This window comes from Setaria viridis, chromosome 5, assembly GCF_005286985.2.
Source record: "Setaria viridis chromosome 5, Setaria_viridis_v4.0, whole genome shotgun sequence".
NCBI lineage: Eukaryota > Viridiplantae > Streptophyta > Magnoliopsida > Poales > Poaceae > Setaria > Setaria viridis.
Window position 1 is genome coordinate 26542749 of NC_048267.2, and position 24898 is coordinate 26567646.

General features: G+C 43.7%; 2 protein-coding genes across 3 annotated transcripts; one reads left to right on the forward strand and one right to left on the reverse strand.

Moving 5' to 3' along the window:
* Positions 1-3935: 3935 nt before the first annotated feature.
* Positions 3936-16823, reverse strand: LOC117858304 (myosin-17). Of its 2 annotated transcripts, none has more exons than XM_034741351.2 (39): positions 16450-16823; positions 14814-14942; positions 14432-14575; positions 14200-14345; positions 13937-14093; positions 13753-13811; positions 13501-13660; positions 13232-13381; positions 13014-13150; positions 12776-12922; positions 12585-12686; positions 12441-12498; positions 12254-12355; positions 11947-11981; positions 11682-11808; positions 11426-11596; positions 9861-9992; positions 9682-9791; positions 9505-9565; positions 8867-9044; positions 8504-8709; positions 8259-8378; positions 8071-8169; positions 7748-7969; positions 7351-7490; positions 7101-7215; positions 6953-7006; positions 6774-6854; positions 6472-6642; positions 6045-6191; positions 5745-5951; positions 5520-5660; positions 5369-5439; positions 5187-5286; positions 5058-5114; positions 4921-4977; positions 4738-4818; positions 4559-4641; positions 3936-4473 (listed from the first exon to the last, which is right to left on the reverse strand). In XM_034741351.2, exons 1-39 carry the CDS (start codon positions 16450-16452, stop codon positions 4350-4352), a joined length of 4584 nt encoding a protein of 1527 aa, XP_034597242.1. In that variant the 5' UTR covers positions 16453-16823; the 3' UTR covers positions 3936-4349. The 2 variants fall into 2 exon arrangements, with proteins under 2 accessions (XP_034597242.1, XP_034597241.1); XM_034741350.2 differs by having other exon boundaries at positions 6045-6197; positions 16450-16821.
* Positions 16824-23052: 6229 nt separating this feature from the next.
* Positions 23053-24576, forward strand: LOC117856434 (uncharacterized). Its single transcript, XM_034738803.2, has one exon. The coding sequence runs from the start codon at positions 23053-23055 to the stop codon at positions 24340-24342; it is 1290 nt and encodes a 429-aa protein (XP_034594694.1). The 3' UTR covers positions 24343-24576.
* The last annotated feature ends 322 nt before the right edge of the window (positions 24577-24898 follow it).

Below are 24898 nucleotides of genomic sequence, written 5' to 3' on the forward strand. Positions count from 1 at the left end.
ACAGATTCAGATGAAACTGTGGAAACAGGAACAGAAAGAACATCTCTAGCTAAGATGGACAGAACAGGATAAGTTCTTTTATGCTCATGCCACCAAGATAAGATGCTGAAGTTATCATCAAAATGGGTGACAGTGTCACTGTCCAAGTAGGTAGAGAGTTCATTGCCCATAGCCATACCACTGGCAGTTACAGAAGTGCTTGCTGCTTGCAGCAAAGCACTTGCAGATGACCTTCTAGACAAAGCAAGAGGCAAAGAGGGAGGAGGGGTGGAGAAAGAAGTACCAGGGAGATCATTAATTCCAAAGGCAGATACACCACAATCTGAACCAGTGGAAAAAATGTCATCCCAAGCACTAGTTTTCTTACCAGAAGTGGATGGAGGTGGAGGAGTTTGCAATTTTACTGCACCAAACTTGTCATCATACAGTTTAAATGCAGTAGACAGTTCAGCTCTAACATCAGTGAAGTAAGCAGAATAATCAGTACCAGTAAGACCAGATAACAACCTGAGCACATTTTGAAAACTTTTCAATTTAGCTCTAGGGTCCAATATGAATGCAACAGAATAAAGCATAGGAATGTCTCTCCAGTACTTAAGATAGTAATCTTTCATAGGAACAACAACATGCCTAAGCAATTCATCATTTTCATAATGTCTAAGATGCTTAGCAATCAAAATGAGCTGATGCAACATAAGTGGAGAGGTAGGATAATAAACACCAGATAGTGCAACAGTACAATTATAAAAGAGTTCAAAGAAGGATAACATACTCTGTGCAACAGTCCAATGATCCTCTGTCAACAGTAAAGGATCTCTTTCACCCCTAGGATAGTTAGTCTCAATGAAAACATTAAATGTCTGTCTGTAAGGGAGCAAATGCTTGAGCATGAGATAAGTGGAGTTCCACCTTACCTCCATGTCCAAACCAAACTTTCTAGGACGAACATTCACAGCTAGACAAAATCTCTTAAATGCAGCAATGCGCTGGTTAGAAGCATTGATGAAAGATATTGCAGATCTAAATGCATCTAGATATCTAGGCTCAATCAGACTAATGGCAGATTTAACCATGAGATTGATGATATGACAAGCACAACGCTGATGTAAGAACAATGTTCCAACATAAGCAGCTAATTTAGGACTAAGTTTCTCCATAGCAGTAGTATTAGCAGAGGCATTATCCAAAGTAACAGAAAACACCTTTGAAATCAAACCATACTCCTCTAGCACACTAGTCACACGGTCAGAAATGTTCTGGCCAGAGTGAGATTCATCAATAAGCCTTAAACCAATTAACCTCTTCTCTAATTGCCAATCAGCATTAACATAATGAGCAACCACACTAAGGTAATCTTCCTTAGCATTACCAGACCAGATATCAGAAGTGATAGACACAGATGAAACGGCAACAAATGATTCAATAAGCTTAGCACGGCAATCAGTAAAGTACTTGCACATATCTCTAGTGGTTGATTGCGTAGAAACAGCAGAAAACCTAGGATTATGAGCAAGTTTAATATACTCTTCAAAAGCAGGAGATGCACCGAAACACAGAGGAAGATCTAGTCTAGCAATCAAACGACATAATTGAGTACGAGCTACCTCAGCAGAGTAATCCCATTGACGGACAGAACCGTCAGGGTTGAAATGGATCAGAGACTGGGAATTACGAACCTTAGCCCTCCTGTTTGGGCATTTCTCAACATGCCTGTTGAGATGGCCAGTGCCAATGGAAGATCTTGCAGCATATATAATGCCACAATGATTACACTTGGCAGAGACCCTTACCTTCTTCCCATTGATGTCCTGGAAGATCTTTTCAAAGTCCTTCCAGCACTCAGAGGTGGTGGAACGGGACCTCTTGGTGCCACTGCTCACCATGTCTGGATCAGCATCAGGTGCTTCTTGACCAGCAGGTGGTGCTTCAGTCGCAGCTATGTCGATTGGATCGACAGCGCTACGACCGAAGAGCTCGTCCCGCTCTGCCTCCATGTCACTCTCATCATCACCTCGCTGGCCCATCATCCGAAGCTCGTCGTTGATGGTGTGCTCCTGGAAATCGTCGCCGCCGTCCATCGCCAACGCTCTGGTCCCTCAACGGATCAACCTCGAACACAAAACAAGAACGAGTCAGGAGAGGTCGAGAGGAACACCAACAAATTAGTAGAAGAACACCAGCAGACAACAACGCAACGGCTTACCAACGAATCCGGAGCACCAGAGCGCGCGGCGATGGTCAACGGACAACGGATCTGGAGCACAGAGCCAGGGAGGAGTGAGAGGAGGCAACAGGACAGTGGATAGAGGAGTGGGCGAGAGCGAGAGGTGGGGGAAGAAGACAACAACGCAACGGCTTACCAACGAATCCGGATCACCAGAGCGCACGGCTAGGTGAACTAACAACGGATCTGAACACCGGAGCCAGGGAGGAGCGAGAGGAGGTGGGGGTTGGGGGAAGAACACCAACGAATCAGTAGAAGAACACCAACAGACAACGGTCGGGAGGCGAGGGGGGCTAGCGGCGCCGGTAGGCGGCCGACGCCGGCCTTCGGTTGCCGGAGAGGGAGGAGGCGAGAGGAGGAGGGGGTTGGGGGAGGAAGAAGATGAAACAAGAACGAATCAGTAGAACACCAACAGACAACACCACAACGGTCGGGAGGCGAGGGGGGCCAGCGGTCGCCGGCGAGGGAGGAGACGAGAGAGCGGAGGCGGAGAGGAGGAGAGCCAGAGGCGGCGACCGGCGAGCCGGCGAGGCGTGCGGGAGGCGGAGAGCCAGAGGAGAGCGAGAGCGGAGAGGACGAGGAGAGCTAGATCCAGATCTGAGAGACCAGAGCGAGAGAGCGGCGGGCGGAGAGGAAGAAATGAGCTAGGGTTTGCGGGGCGAGTGGGCGACCGGCGCGTCGGGGCTTATATACCCCCTCCCCAACGGCTCGATCCAGCGGTCGGGAGGTGACGGGACGAGGGAGATCAACGATCGGGAGGCGAGGGGCGCGGGGGTGTCGGGCCGATATCGGGCCGGCCCAAAAATCGTGTCGGGCCGTGCTGGCCCAGCGTGCCGGGAATGCGGCCCAGGCCCGGCACTATCGTCGTGCTAGGTCGGCCCGAGCACTATTCCCCTCGTGCCGGGCCCGTGTTCGTGCCGGGTTTTTTCGTGCCGGGCCTCGGGCCGCCCAGTGGGCCTGGCCCATTTGGAAAACTTTGTTCATCACGTAGAAACGATATGCAAGCGAGAGCAAAATGGCAACCGACGTTAAACGCACGATTCCCCATGCCCGTTTGTATGATGCTCGCAAACAATTAATGCCGATGGTGGCTGTTGATCTTGAAAATGGTTCTGGTTCGGCCTCCCCGCTAGTTAGGGCGTAACCCATATGAACAACTTTCAGATTTCTACGAAGGATTCCAATCTCGAATTGAATTTCATTGAAATCAACAAATTGGTAATCATATGAAACCAAATAATTTTGTACTAGTACGTAATTTCCCTGGTCATCGAGCAACAAAAGGTGCTCCGAGATTCGTAAACTTTTCTTTCCTCAAAAGCCAATCAAATTCTTTGTACAATGAAAGCATCGAATAGTGGTAGCTGCATGTAGCACTGGAACTGCTACTTTCATGCTGGTGTCGAATAAGCAGTGGCGGACCCTTGTTCATTCTCTCTCATTTGTTATCTTCGTTTTTATCTGTTTGACAGTGAGTCTTCTCTCGTTGCAATTGCTGGCAGCACCGATATAGCCTACCGCCGCGGGCAACCGCACATCTCACGGACTAAGACGGCCTCTCTCTAAAAAAAAAGAGGTTTAGGGTTTGATCTTATGTTTCTTTGCTTCCACCAAACCCCGACCGAGGTGAAATACACACATCCTCCACCTGGTGAAGATCCGAATTCCAGAACATCATAGTGCATTTCGATACGGAGGTCACACCAGAAACTTTGCTGTCACTGTAATTTTTTCAACTATAATCTGCTTTGCAATTTACAATATGGTGACGAACCATATCAATGACGACACAATGACCAACTCACAGCAGTGGAAAACCTTTTCCAGACGCTGAAGGCTCGCGAGCTTTTCCAATAGCAGCTCGGAGACCTGACCAGGGGCATCCGACCCCTTCACTACTATAAAATATATGAATTGACGACCCTTCCCCCAGAAAAAAGGGAGAAGATTGAAGAAAGAACCAATCAATCAAACGAAAGCCTAACAAAAAGCAACAAATACATCTAACAAATACCCTGACCAGAGAGCAAAAGGCATGAGTGTATGTATGTACATGAGTTATGCACAGGTTGGGTGGAGAGCAAAAGCAAGAGGCTTGCCGCTTGCAGCTGGAAGGACCACCAGGTTAGTCCTTTCTTTGGTGTAGGAATGTAAACCCTGAGTTCTCCCGGATCAAAGGTGGCATATCAACATCTGTTACCTCGATTTCTGTCATCGATTTCGAGATGTCATCCACGGAAAATGGAATGCTGTGATTAAGGAGTACACCGTTAGATGGCAGGTTTCAAGTAAATGTAGTAAACTAGATATTGGCATAGGAATAAGGAAAATAACCTGGAATCATCGTCCAACAAGAAAGAACTGCTCACAGCATTATTAGAATCTTCGGTCATCATTACTCTCATACTTGAGATGACCTACAATCATTTTGTTTCGTCATCAGAAACAAAATAGCACCGTATACATAAGGAATTTGAGCTGGGTAACAACTAAGTCAAGTACAAGAAGCTTACATCTGAGGAAACGGTGTGAGTACCGTACTTATCATCCCAATACATTGTACTGATTCGATATAGCTGTTGTATGCTAAGGACCTGAAATTGGCAAAACAGGTAACAAGACATAAGTCACAATTCATTCATAACCAACAAATGCTGCTGAGTACCAAGAGTTAACTAAGTTTACAGATCACTTACAGGGCACAAATCGTTGGTGATTTCTTTCAACGTTTTCTTTGGCTTTTGATGGATTACCTATAATGTAAAATGTTAGAATATCTGATTTTGACTCAAAGAGTTGCAAATAAAACATCCAATCTGCATAGAATACATACGAGGAATCCAACAGCCTGCCTAATATGTTTTAATTCCTCCCAAGAAGAACCTGCATACTGTTTGTGCAACATGACATTAGCATATAAACTAAATATTGTCCAAAATAAAAGAAGAGAGATTATTCTTACCTCTTCAGTCGCATAAATGCACCACTGTTCTAATTCTGCCAACCCAGCTTTCACATATTCTCCATTGCTAAATGAACAGCACTCCCGTCGAAGAAGCAAACTACAATACAAGGAGTTTCTTAAAAACCCAAATGGAAAGAGAACCTAATGTACCACAGGTAGAGCAACTATTGAAATCATACCTATTAAACAACTGAACGTTAATAAATGAAAAGATTTGAGTGAACACTTTGCTGATTAAGAATGAAGGTACCTGTCAATATCAATGTAAGTCGGGTTAATGCATATTTGTACTTTAAAAAGTAGGATAAGAACTTAGTTTTAGGTACATACATAATTGGCTTTCAAAATGTTCAAATAATTTGTCAATATCTTCACAATGCTCTGCCAATGGGCAATCAGAGTTTGCTGAGCCAAGGCATTTGCTTGAGAACGTGATCCTTTAATTAGACTTGCGCGAGATGTTCTTGGTGCCTGAAAAATTAAGAACCAAGAAAAAAAATAAACCATGAGGTTTACTACTCAAATAACAGATAGTATAGCAACAGTGATTGATACCTGGATGCAAAGGCCAAGCAGAGGAGATATCTCCTTCTTCAAGTTGTCTCTTATCATTCCATAGATCTTCTCTAGGAAAGCTGTAAGCTGCTGCTTGAAAAGCAGGGCAGGATACTTGGCTTCAACTTGACGAAGATCGCCTAGGCCTCCAATCAAGCGACTTCCCAGAAAAGCACGCCCAGCGCTTTGAGGTGAGGCTCGCATCCCCTTTTTATTTCAGAAACAGTGAATTCAGCGTTTTTCTCACTACAAAACTAGAATGCCAAGTAAATAATACTAGGGTGAAGAAAAATTGATTACCGAAAACACCCTCCCAAAAGAAGCAGCAGATGATCTGCGCCTTTGAGGAGTGAGTCCAGCTGCTCCAGTTGTTTTCAGTGTTCGTTGCAGCAGCAGCAGTAGTGTAGATGAATTTGACAGCCAATATGCCAACTTGTCATTATTATCCTGGGACTTTGTTAAGACACAATTTGAACTTAGGTGTATAGCAATACCACAAATATCAACAAAAGCAGAATAAACTTTTTGTCCATATGTACTGGCAATATCCACAATTCTTTTAATGCGCACTGTAGCAACAATTACATTGTTTCTATCTTTCCAGTTATACCACGGAAAGCATAATATGCCAGTTTGTAGTCAGAATATACTAGGCAAGCAAATTGTAAAGTGCAGTTCTCCAAGGAAACGGGAGTAAAGTCAAACAAACAAGCACAGTTTTTATTACCTCAATAGCAGAGCCAATTGTTTGAATAATACGGTCGAAAACACCAGTTCTTTCAACTTCAAATGATCTCCAGTGTAGAAGACACCTGTAGATAAGGCAAGCTGCAATAGGTTTGCCACTGGAGAATCCCAGATCTTGTGATACACACTTGATCAACAGGTCTTGATTTTCCTGGATCACAAAATTCATATATGATGAAATGAAATCATAACTGATATAACTTCAGGATCAAACCAAAGCTGGTGCATTATTTTAAGGAGTAAAGGTAGAATGAACAAAGGAGTAGTCAACAAAATGCAAACCTGCTGCTTCTCGTTAAGTGATTTTTGTGGCTTCTCTTCAGCTTCAAGCTCCTTGGGGTTTAGTGAGATAGGGGTGACATCCTATGTAAAGATTTCAAGATATAAGAAAGGTCATCACCTAATATCAGTTACTCCAGAATTGTATGTCAAGTGTTTTTTACGCTATTCTTTTCACTTACTGGCGATGACTTCATTTCTCCATTTAGAGCATTTCCATTTTCCGGAGTTTTCAGCTAACAAATTGCATTAGATTAAAATATTAGGTCATCACAAGGAGAGTAAGTATGAATGTACAGAATACCTGCAGTGTGTGGGAACCTAGCATACCTGGAAAGGAGATTTAGGATATGCAGCTAATGATTTTGCCGTAGGAGAAATTGCAACAGCCTGTTGGCGGAGCACTTTGTTCTCAGATTCCATGTTGGTCGCTTTCTCTTCCAGCCTGTTTTTATTTTAACGAAAACAAATTACGTATTTATCCTTAACAAAAAACAGTGCGATGAATCAAAATATTAGATAGGTGAGAGTGAAAGTGAGACTAATTAATGAATATTCTAAAACTTTATTTAGACTATACCTCTGGACAGTGTCCTGAAGTTGCTCAATCTTTTTCTCTGCGCCCTCAAACTTCTTAATTAGTTCTTCATTTCTCCGTTCAGATTCAGCTTGTTCTCTTTTTGCAGCTTCTGTTGCTTGCCTTTCATTTTGCAGCAAAGCCTGCAATAATTAAAAACAATCAGTATAACTTCAACTAGATCATGCAACGAGCACATGCTTTAAGATTCCAAGCATAAAGCATCCTTTAGTTCAATCATATCTTATCTAAACATTTCACAAACTGTGAAACAGAAATGATTAACAACATTTTATACTTTTATTCATATGATGAGCAGCAAGTGAGATCCAAAGGAATGCAGAGGTCACTGTAGTTGCCAATGAAAAATGTCCCAATGAAAGATCAGCTGCCACCATACCTTTAGCTGTTCAACTTCAGCTGTCAGTGAGTTAATCTTTTCAGTGTCTTCGACTATGACAGGAGTCTCTTTAATTACTGGAGGTGCTTCTTCAATTGCCTTTCTAGCAGCTTCTCTTTCCTTAACAACCATGGCCTTCGCTTCTTCAACTTGAAGCTGCATGTCATGCAATGTCTCTTGCAGCTTAGTAATTTCCTGGGCTTTTGCTTCCTCAAGGTCAGTCTGCAAATTAAGAACTTTAGAAGTTTAGAACAGGCCCACAATTACCAAATTTCAAGCAGTGTCATGATAAGAAGCGAAATAAAAAAGTGCAGGTACACTACCCTTAATCGCTTCTCCAATCCTAAGCGCCAGGTTAGCTCTTCAACACGCTTCTCAAGTTTATCCTTGGCCTCTTTAAGGGCCCCTGTTTCTCTCGAGGCCTGCAGATGGTTCATGGTATACAGAGCTGATGTTTGTGCCATAGTATAGAAAATTGGAGGAATGCAGAGGGCAAAAGATATAAATATACCATCTTGAGCTTTCTGAGCTCTCTTCTCGCAAGTCTTTGCCTCCAGGCACACTGGTAAGTAAGAGCTGCACCTTGCAGATTCTTGTAATGTGAGTAGTCTCTGTGGCAGCGCCATCGAGCCTGTATTCAAAATATCATGTCAATTAAATGATCATTAAACGAAAAGAAATGAGGAACACTGAAGAAGGAAGCAGTCGTGTAAAAATTCTGAAATTTGAATAACAACTTAAATGAAAATATCGTACTTGGATGTGGATAGCTGCTTTTGTTTCCTTTCTGAATCTGAATTCTTTGCGAGCAGACATTGCCCTTAAGCCTGTCTGCAGTGTGATTGCAGCTGCTTGCAGGTGTAAATAAGACTCTCGTGCTCTGTGGCGACGCATATTCTTTTGTATTTTCACTGCTGCTGCTTCCCGCCTCATGCACTCATACAGCTTACGAGCCAAGGTTCCTGAATTCCACGAGGAAAAAAGATAGGTGTATTAAGTCGGTAGAATGTCATAGAAACCCACATGCATTCAACATTTATAATATACTTGAGAAGAGAAAATAGACATCATCATTGCTTCTGTCTAACACTTAACATTAAGCAAAAGAGGAATGGGTACCTCTGACAAAAGATTGTAGCTGTGTTGCTGATTTCTTAAGCTTGAAAAACTGTTTCTTTGCAATATATGTGCATATTTGTCTCTGTATGATCCTTGCTGCTCTTCCTAATACTTCAGCTCTACGTGCATCCAAATCAGCCATCTGTCCAGCTCTCAGAAACACCTTTGTTTTTCCAATCTGGAAAAAATAGCAAGAGACCAGCTAAGAACTATGAATCAAGGATAGTGACAATGAAAAGTACAAATATGAGGTGCATAATTCGTATGTTTCGCATATAGAATAATGCAAGCCTGAAATCTAGAGCACAGGCATTTGCCTGAAAAGCAAATCTACTTCTAAAAGACAGAAGCAGCTATCAAGTCTCAAGGATTTCTTTTCTTTGTTGTCAAAGGTACAAGAAAAGGTTTGCATGGATAGGACAGCAAAGATCAAATTAAGAAACATATTGGTATTTGACTATTTTAGGATGACATGAAAAATTGTAAGAGTAAAGAGTCAGTTAAGAAAAATTCTAGTTCAGATCACTAAAATCCTATGTTTGTTGTAATTAGATGCCTCTCTTAGGTTCCAATGCTATATGAAACAACATGAGAAAGTTCAGCAGTGATGAGATCATAGTAGCATTTCCATGTGTTACCTGGTAGTTCTCCAGACCCATTTTTTCCAAAATCTTCTGGCAAGCAATCTTATCATCATTGCTAAGCACACCCATACAAAGGAAGAATAAAAGGCAAATGAATAGATTGAATTTCAAAAATAAATGCTGGAAAAATGGGCAGAAAACTCCATTTTGCTTTCTTTGTGGATTTCCTACCTCCCTTCTAAAACTTCAGGAGCAAGGACGCCAAAACGATTGACAAATTCATAAAATGTTTTTCTTGTAGGGTATCCGGCACAGCTGATCCTGATAGCTTCAAGAACACCCTGTGATACGTCTTAATTAGTTCAACTGATGCTAACAACAATTAATCTAACAGAGTTTGAGAATCTTACTCCACATCGTAGTTGCTGTATAACATTTGTATTCTCGAAAATGGCTGGCTTGAGGAGATTATTTGGCTTCACACATCTAATATAGTGGGGTTCAGTAGAGCTCAAAGTTTCCATGAGAGATTGAAGTTGCAGCTAAAAATTGTAAAACAAGAATTGTCAGTTATCAACAACAAGTAGAGAGAATGTTAAGGAGAATCAACAAACTTGCTTTCCCATTATGATGTACCAGAACATAATAACTAAAATTTGTATTGGTTACATGCTTACTGAAGGTAAAATCAAGAAAAAGAAATTCAAAACGAATGAAGTAATCATTATAGTGATAAAGACATGCTAAAGTTTATCACCACACTACTATATATCACTAAGTAGCACAAGGAGAAACCATGTACATCACTGCCATTCACCATTTGGGAGGAAGCACAACTTTCCAAAAAAGGCACAGATATATGCATACCAAAAGGAGCATAAAGACACATGCATTAAGTTGGACCCTGGTGCATTCGTATACTAAAAGGGCTTTGTCAATATATATCTTTTTATTCGCATATCAGGCACGATGTGACAAGGTAAAACTGTATGCACTTCAAACATTCTTTTCATATAGACCACACTTGTGCAATATACCATGGCACGGATAAGGTTTAAAATGAGTTGCATTAGATCTGACAAAGTGGGGACCTATTGCCAAGTCATATTGGTGTCAGCCACATCGGAGAATGTTAGAAAAAACAAAGATAGAGTTTGTAATTGAAAGAGAAGGTTAGTGCAGAGTCTTTAAGTTACTGACAGTGTTTAGTGATGAGTTGGCCAGGTACAGATTTTTCCGTTAAAGGGATTGGAATGAAGGAAAGAAGAATTAGCCTATTTTCTAATCCCAAAATACATTATAACTTCTCAAACCAATGCCCAAACTTTCAGATCAGGCAGCAATGCAGGAGGAACCCAACCATCCTATATAAGCCCAGACAGTATGGTCTTTTGAGCACTCAGGCTTGAAATGCAGATCAGCATCCAGCCCAGTTAGCTTTACATGCTGATCAGGTGTGATGTACTGCTTTACACTACTACATTATGGGTAAACAACACCAAAAGCAGGCTGAAACCACAACGAAAAAAAGAAATTGCATTTGATTTAGGCCCAGATGAAGTAGCAAATAAAAGCACGCCTGGGATTTGGTCAGCTCTAGCTAACATTGGCATATTGAATAATCTGCCATAAAATGTCATCAGGTGCCATGCTAGGAATGTCAAAAGTGCCTCAACTGTTTATGTATTGGGGAACGTTGACTAGGTAAATATGACATAGATCAAAGCCTAATAAAGAGCTCCAGGCATGGATTGAAGTGACAACATGGATAGCATCTTTCAACAGTGGCACCAAATGTTCACCGAAGGAGAAAAAAATGCAGTGGGGTGCATATAGCTACTCTGACTGGACTGATGCTTCCAAAAATACAGATAAGGTGGAAATGACAGCTACGAAAGACCTATTTTATTGATATATGACGACAAAATAAAGTAAGATGTTTGAATAAGCTACAAAATAAAACAGAATTTCACACCTTGAAACGTGATCCAATGGATGAAAATTTTGAAGACTTTGCAGTCTCCTGAGGGAGTGGAGGGAATAAACCAGCTACAAACGGGCATGAAGAAGCATTCAGCAGATCCTGATGTTCAGCCACTACATAATCTTTGTTCTTGTCTAAGAATTGATCAGCTTGGTATGTCACCTGTGTATCGCACCAAAAAAAACTTCGAATTGGTAACATACTCACATTTTTTGTACAAGAATATACATATCATTTTATGACTTACATCGCCAGCATAATGGACAACTGTAAAATCAGTGCGTGAAAGCTTTGGTTTGGCAAACCGCTTGTTATTCTTAAATGTTGTATATAACTTCTGCGCAAATGTCTCATGTGTTGATCTAGGAAACATGCTGCACAGAAATTTTTACGGGAAGTAGTCAATTTACAAGCGGTCAGATAACAGAGAATTCAAATAGCTAACAACAACTAGTTGCCGTAGTAATTGAAGGATTCTGTGTTGCTTGCAAGTGAAAATGCCCAAAACATACCATGCTTCATCCAGAAGTGCAATCAATCCACCTTTCTGAAAACATGAGAATACAGGTTACGAGTGTCATACACGGTTCTAAAACAAAATTTGAAAGTAACAATATTTTATTTCAGAGTTACCATTAGACCATTACCAGATATCAAAATTTGTTTCATCAAACTCTAGCTCATCTTAATAATAGAAGTATCATAAATGAGTTTCTAGTCTGTAGATTCCAAGTCTTGCATTTTTAGTATATATGCTCTCTAAGAGGTTACATTATGGCACTCGTGCATTTTGTGTGCCAAGTAATAGTATGCATGTACCTTCTCTATCAAGTCTAGGACATCTTGATTATCAACAAACTCGATGTAACTCCAGTTTATCGCTTCTCTGGTATACTCTTCTTGTTCCATTTTGAACACATGCTGCATGACAAATGCCACGTGTTTATTTAAGGTAAGAATCTCAAGAATAAAGTGGTATCATAGAGAGTGAAAATTCAGGACATACCTGGTTAAAATGTTGTTGCAGCTTTTCATTTGTATAATTGATACATAGCTGTTCAAAACTGTTCAGAGCAATTCAACAGCTCTGTTTAGCACATTCTATTATGTTGTTTTCTTTAATCTAGTTCACGAGTTACAAAACACTAACCTGTTAACTTTGAAGCTCTCAAAACCATAGATATCAAGAACACCAATCAATTGTTTTGAGTTAGGGTCCTGTCCAATTGAGACATTAATTTTTTCCACAATCCTGTGCGCAAGACCACAGTAATAGCGGATGTCAGGATATGAACACTGAAATCTAATTGTGAGTTTCTGACAGGTGACAAAGGATCATACCAATCGAACAAGCGGGAGTATACTGTTTTAGCTAATGCATCTCTGCTAGCAATTGCAGAAGCAGGATCAAGTGTTCTAGTAATAATTTCTTCGGGCGTGACTATTACTCGTGTTATCAGAGTCTTTTCCAGATTCTTGGAATCGCATCTGCCAGAAAATTTAGTGCTTAGCATTTTTGTGGTCACACTGAAGATATAGGAAAATTAAGCACCCTGCATAAGGAGAAACATGCACTCACTTCAAAAGTTCTGCTGCAGTATTAAGGTGGAACCTGGATTTATCATCCTTGATTACAGATGAATCAATTTCCGTTCCCTTGGCAAAATCTATATTTCCAAGATGAAGTACAGCTGCTACAACCCTGAATATAGCTTCCTGTAAAATAAATGATTAATCATGGTTGTCGTTAATCCTTAAACTAACATTCTAGTAACTTCAGAATAACAAGAGACGCACCTGCTCTTCCTCATTGATTCCAACTATGTCCATGGCCCTTCTTGTTGCTAAATACTCTTCGGCGTCATTAATTCCGTCCACCTCGATACAGCTAGACTGGTTGAGGTAATGGAAGGATCTAGGATCAGATAGCTTATACCTCTGAATGTCCTGCAGGTTACAAAGATCCAACCGTAAGGAATAATCCTTTTCAACCATGTTGAGTTATATGCCCAAAATATCAATTATCAAGAACCACACAGTAATAGCAAGTCAATCTGAAAACGTACCTCAGGTGGTGCAGCACAAAGGAAGTAAAAGCAATGATAATTTCTTTCCGGGGTATTAATTTGGCACACACGTGATCTTTCCAGCAAGTAAGTTCTGATGGCGGCTCCTGAGATCCGTCCAGTCTTGTCAAATTGGATCTCAACAAACTTGCCAAAGCGACTTTACCCGAAATTGAAAACATATGTGAACATCAAACAACCATTTGATAATATCCAAAAAGAAATAGAGAGAGAAACCAATCAAAGACTTACCTTGAGTTGTTGTTTCGCACAGTTTTTGCATTACCAAAAGCTTCAAGAACTGGATTGGACTGAAATTGTGTATGGTATGACAATAAGACAAACAGCCAACAGCCCAACACATATCATATGTTTTGATTTAGAAGATACATATAGCAAGCAGATAAATAAATAAATAAAGGTTGAATGGCCTTGCCTCTAGGACTTGTTGTTCTACTGTACGTCCTTCTACTCCAGATCGCCCACCTAAGTGTGCTAGATATCTCATAAGCATCTTCGTTGTCTCAGTCTTGCCAGCACCACTTTCACCACTGACCAATATAGAGTTGCTTTTCCCTTCATTTATCATTGCCCTGGTTTCGCACATCGGTAGGTTGCATAAGAGTAATGCAGTCATGTAAATCAGTCCATGAATGCCATATTGCCATATATATAAATATTTACACAACAATAATTCACCTGTAAGCAACATCCGCAATAGCAAAGACATGGGGACTCAATTCCCCAAAATCTGCACCCTTGTATTGCTCCATCATGTGGGTATCATAAAGATGTGGCAATCTTTGAAATGGATTTACAGCAATCAAAATGCTGCCAGTGTAAGTCTGAGAGTGCAAAAGGAATTGTTATCATGAGCTACTTATGCAATTTATTTGGCAAGATTTTAGGCAAAAAATGGTAGGGAGCTCACATATATTTCATTCAGTTCATAACGGGTAGCAAGATTCTGAAGAACACCAGGTTCATGTAAGTACGACAGTCTTGTCATATCATCAACTCCTCCAGGTGGAGCTTCCATGTCCTTAGGAAAAACTTTTGATCTGTCCGTGGTAACCTGTGCAAAAGCATTACTTGCTATGAAATTCAGGATCCATTTTCTGTCCAAAAGATACATCCTATATCCTGAGTCCAGAAGAATACTGGACAGAACTGTAAAACTTCCTTTTTAGAATAGTACCAATAGTCCTAAGGAAATGCCAAGTAGAAAAATACCAACATAATTTGAATTCATCATAGCAAAAGGATGGTGTAGATCTTATGCTGAAAGCATGAGAAGAAACTGCAAATTGTACCTTTTTCCCATTCGATGTCTGCACATGTACTTCATTGTTTTTTATGCTAACAACCTCCCCGTCTATCCAAGCTAGAGTTGGGTCTTCTACCCAAACATGAGAACCAACGATGATGTTAACTGGAGTTCCCTGTGAGACAAATAGTGAAATAATCAAAGAGATGTCAAGAAAACAGAGTTAAGGAGTAACCTTGTGGCTAAAGCATGACTCTCGCTTCCTTGCTCTCATGTCACTATGTCAGTGAATGCAACACATCTTGTTGAATTGTTATAGATGTTGTGCATGAAAGGAGTATGCAATGCTGTGATTTAAATGATGAAAGCAACAGTATTCTGACGGCACAATGAGTTAGGCTCTGGACCTGGTGAGTGTATTACATCCATCACCAGGCGTCAAAGCCCAGAGGCTAGGATTTTGGACCAAAGGTGAAACCGACTTTGTTTGTAAGCATCATTCAGAGGGGAATAGAGAAAGATGACGGAGAATCCAGCTTGCAGGGTAACGAAATTACAATAACGTAAGCAAAGGAATAGGCAAGCGACAACCCCTGGCATCTGGCAAACAACCAGAACAGACTTACTACCAACAAAGGTTGTGCTACGCCTAACAAAATAAACTGTGCATGAAAAAAATTTGCTTTCTTTATACCGGAAAAGATTGAGGACACTAGTCACTAGATGTTTTCTTTTACAGTAGTAAAAAAATATGTGGTTCCTTTTTTGACAATTGATTAAATTTTGAAATATTCATGGCACATAAATTTTGTGTAATACTATTCATGAAACTACCAATTCTAATTTAATCCTTAGACTGGCTCATCAAACATCCATGTTTTCTCAAACGCTAGTTAGATCTTTATTACGGAACAATGGAGTTCAAATCCTTAGTCACCTACTTGATATAAAAGGTACCTCATACAGAACCGACAAGAAACCATCAATGACCTATGGAAAAGTGTGGTTCCATTTCCAGCGCAAACATCTTGGCTAGTAAACTTGAAGAAGACCCATGTAAGGTTTGTTTAGCAGTAAGCCATCAAACAGAGGGAAAAATCTGAATATCATCTTCCTAATATATCATATTCTGCAACCAGCCTACCAACTACATTACTGCTATATAAACTTAGTTGCAATAAGAGCTACAAATTCTGTCATCAGCGTAGTTTCCACATTTCAGGAGACAGGAATGATGCTTTCACCTAAGGGTGAAGTAAGAATAGCAATACTGCTGCATGAATGTGGTACAAGCAATTCATTAACCAACCGTGCTATCTATCCAAATTCCACATGAGAATAAAAACGGTCATCTAAAAGCGGCACGCACAGCAAGTTAGCAAACTCCAAAAATAGCAGCGAAGCTCGCTCCAAAGCTGTAACTACTCTACTGAGAACAGCAGCATGCTGTGTAAAAGACCTTATAAGGCTAGGGTTGGTGATTTTATTATTGACTAAGACTTCCAAATGCGCAAGCAACCCAGGCATCTCAATTAAACCATCATAACCAATCCAGACCCGCCAATTCCCGCGAAACATGATCCGATCCGCCGCCACCCGGAGCGAAACGCGCCCAGTACACAAGCTAGAAGCAGTAGTTGGGAAAGCAAAGGGCTAAATAAGCAAAGGATCCGGAACAGTACCATGGGCGGATCAGGCTCGGATCAGATGGGACCACGGATCCGTCGGCTCGAGCTGAGGGGACCCCGCCGCCGGCGAGGTCAGTGGCCGGCGAGGCGGCGAATTGGACTGCCTCTGCTCCGTTCCCCCACCAACCCCCCACGCTACTGCTTGCTGTTGCTCGTAGCGGTCCTTCTTCTTCTCTTTTTTTTCTTCTCTTCCGTGAGGTTGCTTCACGATTGATTCCTCCGCACGTGGTGGTTGCCGCCGGCGATGCTGGCACGGCGGTTCCGTGCGTGCGCGGCGACGGCGAGTCGGGGAGGGGACTAGGGGAGGGCCGGAGGGGAGGGGAGGGGAGGGGAGACGGCGGAGGGCAGAAATGGTAATTACGTGCTGCTTAGTTTTCTTGCGGTTTGAAAGAATCGAGGAATTCTGTCTGGTCCTGGAATGCGCTGTTTCCGGACGGCAAAAGGCAATTATAAATAGCTGCACTTTTTGCTTCAAGGACCTATACTTCTGATAATTTACATATAGTCCCTTTTACGATTTTCGTGAGTTGAAATACTCCATTCTTTTTGTTTTCCGTTATTCACCATTTTCTGCTTTTGTAGATACGTAGAGGGCGCAGCATCCATACTCAGCCGGCATCGTTACCCCCTCAGTACGCAGGAAATTAAATCCCTGGAAAATGTATCAGCTAGCAACGACAGGAAATTAACCGCCGGCGAGAGTCGAAACGTTTTTTCCCTCGTCATGTCCCCTCTATCTAGCGCTCCCTCCCATCCAGTTTCGTCCGCTTCCCTTCCAGCCACAGCTCCGTGCACTTTTCATCCAATGGCTAGCACTTCAGCCGGTAAAGGAACCAACGACGAGGGCAAAGGCAGCGGCAGCGATTATGAATGGTAACGGGTACAAATTACTCACGTGTTCACCGGCAAAAAACCTGTAGGGCGAGGATACGGGTTCTATTTTGTGCCCACGAGCAAGTATGTAGGTTTAAGTTTGTACCCGTGCGTATAAAAATATCTTACCCGTACCCGCAAACCTGCGAACCCGCTACATAGTGCCTGACATGTGGACCCCTATACAACTATATAAGCGATTTCTAAGGTTCCTCCTTCATTCCTCCCACTCTCCTAGCCGCCACTCGCCACCTCCTTGAGACCCTGAGTCCCAACTCCCCAGTCCTCCTGCGAGGCCGCTCTGCCAACCGTCCTCGCTCCTCGCCGCCCGCTTCACCGCTCGACGCTCGGTTCCCCCATCGCCGCCCCAAGCCACAGCACTACTCGTGGGTTGCCTGGTTGCCTGGTGGGTACGGGTGTGCCCGCGGGTAGATGTGCCCGTGGGTGACGGGCGCAGGTACAACTTCTTGCTCGTGATGGGCGGCGAGCGTGGGCACGGGTACATGGTTTGTCTCGCAGGCGAGGGTCTGTAAACCCTCCCACGGGCAATGTGCCCGTTGCCATCCATAGTGGCGACGATCTGGTTCAGTTTGTCGATTGAAGTGAATTTTGTTTGGCGTAATTAGGAAAAAAATTAGCACCCGGTTGGAGATTTTTTGATTGTGTATTTAACGTGGAAGTTTGTTTCACGAGTGATAGATTTGCTCAAGAAGTTTGTTTAGCGCGGCCGTCGGGGTAGATGTCGGTAACGAAGCGACGCTCGCTGCATGGAGCCATGCATGCAGCTGCACCGTGGCCTAACAGACCAATATGTTCGGTGCAAAATTAACGCAAGTAGAATGTGCCGTCTCCTATCTTGGTCCCTAGAGCACCCCTCTGTATGTCTAAGAAAATAAAATTGAGGGAGTACATATAAATTGGCAGTTTTCAGAGAGATCATATTCGGACTTATCAAACATCCAATGCAATCTTTAGTATGAATGATATTGCATACAAAGAAGGGGTAAAATGGAAATAGAACACAGTAGCATTACTCTATAGCTTGATACACCCACTCCTACTCCATATCTATGAAACGATTTTCAGTATTTAATATTTATTAAGTTTAGAGAGTTCTGGTTGCAGTTTTGTGATCAGGCACTGGAACGTGGCACAAAATATTTTTGCCAATTTTTGCCAAGCCAAAGTCCACCAAAATCAAGGCATGCCAAAATTAGGGTACAAAGTTCAAGTATTCACTTGGTTATGCACCAAAGTATGGCAACCAGTACCTTTTTCTATTATGAGCTTCAAGAAGTTTCTAGAAACATGCTATGATTTTAGTTATAAATATTGGCATGCCAAGGAGTGAAGCAATTGATAGCCAAATTTTGTAGGCACGTCATGATTTTAGCTGGGCAAAAATTGGTAGCGATTGCCCGTGAGGACGGCGGCCTTTCGGTCACCAGACGCTGCCGTTCCGGCTGCGTGCTGCGCTGGTCTTTTTCCCTCGCAGCGGTGACGAAACTGCCCCTCTGGCCTATTTGTGTGGCACAGAATACGCTGTCGCTGGGGAGTCGCACCGCCCTTGGACAAGCTGGAGAGGGCTTGGAGCTGCTTTTGAGGCCAGGATGTCGCGGCCGTCGCGGTGACGACTGCTTCTAGCTGGCTGTGGGGTCCACGCCACCTAGGGCCCGCCACCGCCCATCCTCCGTGCACAAAGATCATGTGATCAAAAGTGCACCGGGTGACTGACCGGGACGAGAAAATATACCTTTGGCCTGCGTTGCAATAGAACGTCGTTCGGGTAGTTTTGCACTCGACGGTTGGAAGCAAATTAAGCGAGAAGGCCTAATTTTTGGTCGGTGACTCGGTGTTACATTTGCGAAGCAGACCTCAGGATTCAGATTGTGGTGTCGATTTGGTGGCTTCTTCGTACGTTATCATTGTCACAAGTTAAGATTTCAGGTATTCTCCGTATAAACTCTTTACTGTAGTAGCGCAGGTATATTTGTCTCCAAAATAGGTTTTTGAATTTCTTCGATATCTACAAATTAATAGTAGTAACTTATGGTCAAAATAAATTAGTGTATCAGTAACCTATCAACTATCAATATGACACTCTTTGTTTACCTCAATTCTATTTCTTACACCTACAATTTATTTACCTCAATTTTATTGTAACGACTAAATATTAAAAATACATTTACTCTATTTTTTCCCATACCTAATATTGATCAAGATATTTATCTAATACGAATCATATATAACAAGCAAGCTATCCATCAAATTCTAACTCAAAAACATGTATAAATAAAAAATCCTCTCCATTCTCCCTCATTCAAAAAACTCATTTTTCTCTATCTCTAAAGCATAAAACAAAGCATGATAACAATAAATGAAGGGAGCATGAAGTAGCTAACCTTTGCAACACTTTGGATGAGCGAAATCCCCACGAAAATAAGGAAAATAAATTGAGCAGCACTTCCCTAAGCTTGCTTGCTCGCCATGGAGAAGGAACCCGAGCTCTCAATCTTAAGCTTGCTTGCTCGCCATGGAGAAGGAACCCGAGCTCTCAATCTGATAAGTGGCTCGGGCTCAGGGAGGAAGAAGGAGATTTTTATAAGGTGGGCGTTTAGTCCCAGTTGGAAAAATCAACCAGAGCTATCCCGGTTTGCTCCACCAAATTCCCTGGTCCATCATAGCCATTACAACCGGGACTAAAGGGGAGCTTTAATCCCGGTTGATATTACCAACTGTGACTAAAGCTCCCATCGGATGTGGCTATCGGTGGTGACCGTTTGACTCGGGACTAGATATCCTTTAGTCCCGGATCCAAAAACGACCCAGACATACGTACTTTCTCTACTTAGTGATCTAGTGATGTCACATCCCCATGTTAAATAATCCAAATTGCAGTCAAGAAACTTTCGAAGTCTTCCCGCTTTGTTTTTGCCTCCAGTGATCTTTATCACACTTCATACATATTGCATTAGGTTGATGGGCCAGCGCAGAATGCCATAGACACCCAACAATCCTCATACTATAACCATCGAGCAACCTCAAAAGTTGGATATTCCACACTGTCCAACCTCCAAAGCTCACTCCAAACCGCATCTAATTCATAGAAAATTAGTGGTTGCCCTGCTAGCTACATCGCCAACTGTAGCGTAGGAACCTCAACCCCCAACATCTTCTCGGAAGAACGATGACACTATCCATATTGTTCGCTGCAAGGCTAATGACTCGGAACCAAAACTCTTGACGAGGATGACCAAGCTCGCATACATTTGCTAATAATAGGAAGGACCTCAGACTTCCCATGTATGAGAGAAAATTTATTAGAACTCACCAAAAATTATCCAAAAGAATCTGACCACGATGCTGTCTCGTGAGACCAACGACTGTAAAGGCCTCCACGAATAGGAAGATTATTGCCGGTTATAGGACCATCGATCACTACAACAATCAACATCAATGGAGGGCGTCAACTCGTATCTTCAAATATATCTCCTCTTAGAGGAAAACTTGGAGATTTATTTAGACTAAACCTAAAATCACTAGAAGAACGGTCCCTCTTACCACCAGCAAGGATGCTGTTTAGTCTTTACACTACTTCATACCACCTTTTAGTAGCAAACATAATGCGAAATTAGTGTCGGAGTAAAGATGGCAGCTATGCATGTATTTTGAGATAAAAAAGGTTAGAGCAACCATAATGTAATCACATTTGGTTTGACATGTGGGCCTAATTCCATTGCAGCTTGTTTGGCGCTAAGTGAGAATTCAGAAGCTAAACTATGGTGCAAGTACAACAAATGCTTAAAACTATAGTGTCATGTGGCAATATGAACACATGGTGTATTACGTAGTACAAAAAATGATATCATTAAGCGTTTGCAGTACATTTGATACTGGGGTAATTATTATTAACTTTTAGTTTCGTATATCGTATAATTATTGGAGGAGCACTAAATTTTTATTCTTCCAAATAGAAAAGAAATGTACTTCTATGGTTATCTTCGTCTCTTCTTGTGAACTACTCCCTCGGTCCTAAATTAGGATTCGTTTTGGCTTTTATAGGTATACAATTTTTATTATGCATCTAGATGTATATTATATCTAAGTATATAGTAAAAATTATGCATCTAAAAAGCCAAAACGAATAGTAATTTGAAACAGAGGAAGTATCTCGATTCCTGAAGGTGCCACCGCGCTCTGTTTCCTCCGTTTCAATCGGGTCAGGATAAAAAATGGAGAGGTCGGTTTGGGTGGTCGGCACGTGGGACTTGATAATTAGCTTCCTTATTAGACTCACGCTTAGGAGATCAAGCTAATATAATAGGTTGATTGGTCCAAACCAAAACAAAGCTAATAGGTTGATAACTCAAGATCTTCTATGCCTCGACCAAATGGTAGAACGTAAGAAACCGGTAGGTGCCTATCTATCTACTACTCCTTTCATTCCAAATTGAAGGTCGTTTTAGCTTTTTGAGATTTATAAATATTATTATGCATCTAGACATACAATATATCTAGATGCATAATAATATCTATGAACCTAAAAAAGTCAAAACAACCTATAATTTGGAACGGATGGAGTAACATTATTGGTTCCTGTAGGCGAATATGATAAAAACCTACTGTTTGTTTCATTATTCTCTGCTGATATTTTAGCTAGGTGTTGGAGACTCAAATAGATGTGATTTCATCCCTTATTCCAGCATGAAAACTCATATAGTGCAGCCAATACTATTGGAATCGTGTTCTCCTATGTGCAGCAAGTTTGAACCAAATGCTAAAACTTATTACCACAATCTGCCACACTTTTTTAGCCATGATTAGACAGTGTTTCGCACGGGTTACATGTCGTAAATATTATGTACACGTGTGACGTGTTAAGGTAGAACAGTTTATGATTTTACTTTCGTGTAAAATTTAATAGGTCACTTGCACTAAAATAGTCATGTTTCTTATCACAGATCAGAGGCAAAATTGTCTGACCACATAACCTCTTCGCAAAATTCTCTCGAGAAAAAAGATTGCCTAATTGGAGGACCTATAGGTAGCCCATAGGCCAGACAAATTGGGCCCCAAAATTATCGTCACCATGCCTCCAAACCAGTCCAATAATCAAGTAAGGCCTGCGAAACTCGGTGTACTAGGCCCAAGATCAACTTCCGTTTCACCAGCCCGCTACATGCCTGCCAGCGGCCCACACTAGGCACTTCCATCACGCGATTCCTCCACACGCCTGACGCCACCACGCCGCGCGCTGGCGCCGCCATTTCGTCGAACACCTGGTTGGCGGCCGTCCTGCACTCCTGCGTAGCACCACCGCTCCCGCGTCGGCGGCTCGGCGCGGCCGCACGATGCCGCCGCTGGCGATCGGGAGGGCCAGGACCGAGGCAGAACGAAGTCATCATGTAGAATCCGAGGGACGACGAGGCCAGGGAAGAGGTCAGCGCGTCAATGGGGCACAAGCGGCGGCGCCGCGGCGGGCGAGCGAGATCGTTTGGGCATTTCCGTGGAACCATCCCGGCGTGTCATGGCATCCTCCCTTATAAATCAGCAAGCTGCCGTAACCGTTTCCGGGCCGTCCTGACTCCTGAGTCCTGACCCGCCCCCTCCTATAAATTCTGGAACCATCTCCCCGCCGGCAGCAACCGCTTCCTGGGCACGACACCGAAGGAGGCGAAAAATTCGAAATCCTGAAGGGCTTGGCCAGTTGGCCCTGAGGAGAGGATGGAGGAGGGAGGAGAGTTCACCTTCCCCACGGCGACTCCGGAGCCACGCACCTCCCCCCTACGCGCTGCGGCGCCGTCGTTGGGGGACGTCCCCGACAACATCCTCGTCCGCGTCTCCGCCTTCCTCCGCTGCCGCGCCGACCGCGTCCACATGGCCTGCGTTAACAAGCTGTGGAGCAGAGCCGTGCGGGGCGTGGGCCGCCCGCCGCCGCCGGTGCTGCCCCCACTGCCCGCCCTGCCGCCCCAGCTCCCGTGGCTCATCTTTCCCAACACCGAGACGCCCACCTTTTACAGCCCGATCACCCGCCGCTACCACCGCCTCTGCCGGCTCCCGCCCGACGTCCGCCGCGCGCGCTTCTGCGGCTCGGCCGTCGGCGGCTGGCTCGTCCTCGCGCTCGACTCGTGCCACGGGTACGCGCTCTACAACCTCAACTCCGGCCAGCGCATCCCGCTCCCGGCGAGCTTCACGACTCCGGGGGACAAGGACGTCCCGCTGGTCGTGCACGCCGCCACGTTCTCCGCCCCGCCGTCGGGGCCCAACCAGTACATGGTCGCCGCCATCGTGCTCATCGCCAACCGCTCCACCGCCGCGTTCTGGAGCGAGGGCAGCGAGAGCTGGTTCTCTCCCTCCACGGGGGCTCTGCTCGAGGCGACGGCGCAGGATGTCATCTACTACGGAGACGCCTTCTTCTTCGTCACGTCCCGCGAGGACGTCGTCTCGTTCCAGCCGGTGTTCTTGGGCTGGAACAACAACGTCGGCCTGACCCGCGTGGACTACGACATGCAGCAGCGGGGGGACCTCGACGACGACGTCGGCGTCCACGAAGGGATGGGCGTGGGCGTGATGAGGCGCTACCTCGTGGAGTCCCGGGGGCGCCTGCTCATGGTCGTGAGGTACTTCTACAACCAGAGCGGGAGCACGGAGCAGATCCGGGTCTTCCAGTTCCAAGTCATGCCTCCGGAGGCGGCGGCCGACGACCAACGGCCTCGCGCGGCCTGGGAGAACCTCGGCAATCAGCTGGATGGCCGGATGCTGTTCCTGGGGCGGGGCTGCTCCAGGTCCTTGGAGGTCGCTGACTACAATGGGATCCAGGGAGAATTCGAGGAGTCCACGATCTACTTCATCGACGAACGCATGGCCTCCGAGCGACTGCCAGGGGGCAGGAGTCTGTACTCCTTCACCGACATGGGCAGGTACGACATGGAGGAGATTGCCACCGCGCCATGGCCTGAGGGTCTCTACCCGTCCACGTCCGACAACGCTCCCCCAACCTGGTGGCTCCATTGACCTGATGATTATGGCATCAATCGTGGCTACGATCTTCCCTTAACGACTTGTGCATACTATGCTGCCGTACTTCTGAGTCTGTAGTGTCTTCTCGTTCTGAGTCTGCCGAGTGGTGCTGAGACATTTGGTATGGTTAATTGTGGTATGTGGGATGCTAACCGCAGATGTATGAGAGAAGGATACCAACTCTTAGTTTTCTGATGAGGTCGAGATTTTGCAAGTATTTGCATCTGAAGAACCCCCACACTGTTCTAAACTTCTAATATTCTTGGCATGTTACCATGATCTTTGGCATCACCTTGTCATTGCCTCATGTTCTCATATTTGTTCAGGTTGCTTGCTGCTTTAGCGTACATTGATTGTGAACCTATCATCAGTAGTACAGTCAATTGTTTTCGCAGTATTAATCACGACTGGAAAATCACCATTTGATTTCTGACACTCTGCACATGTTGCGCCAAGTTCTTGCTCGTTGCCAGCTTACTGTCAGATATCATGCTTTCATCGTTCATCATGTCGGTTCTGTATACTCTGTTCATGGCAGGTATTGCAGCTC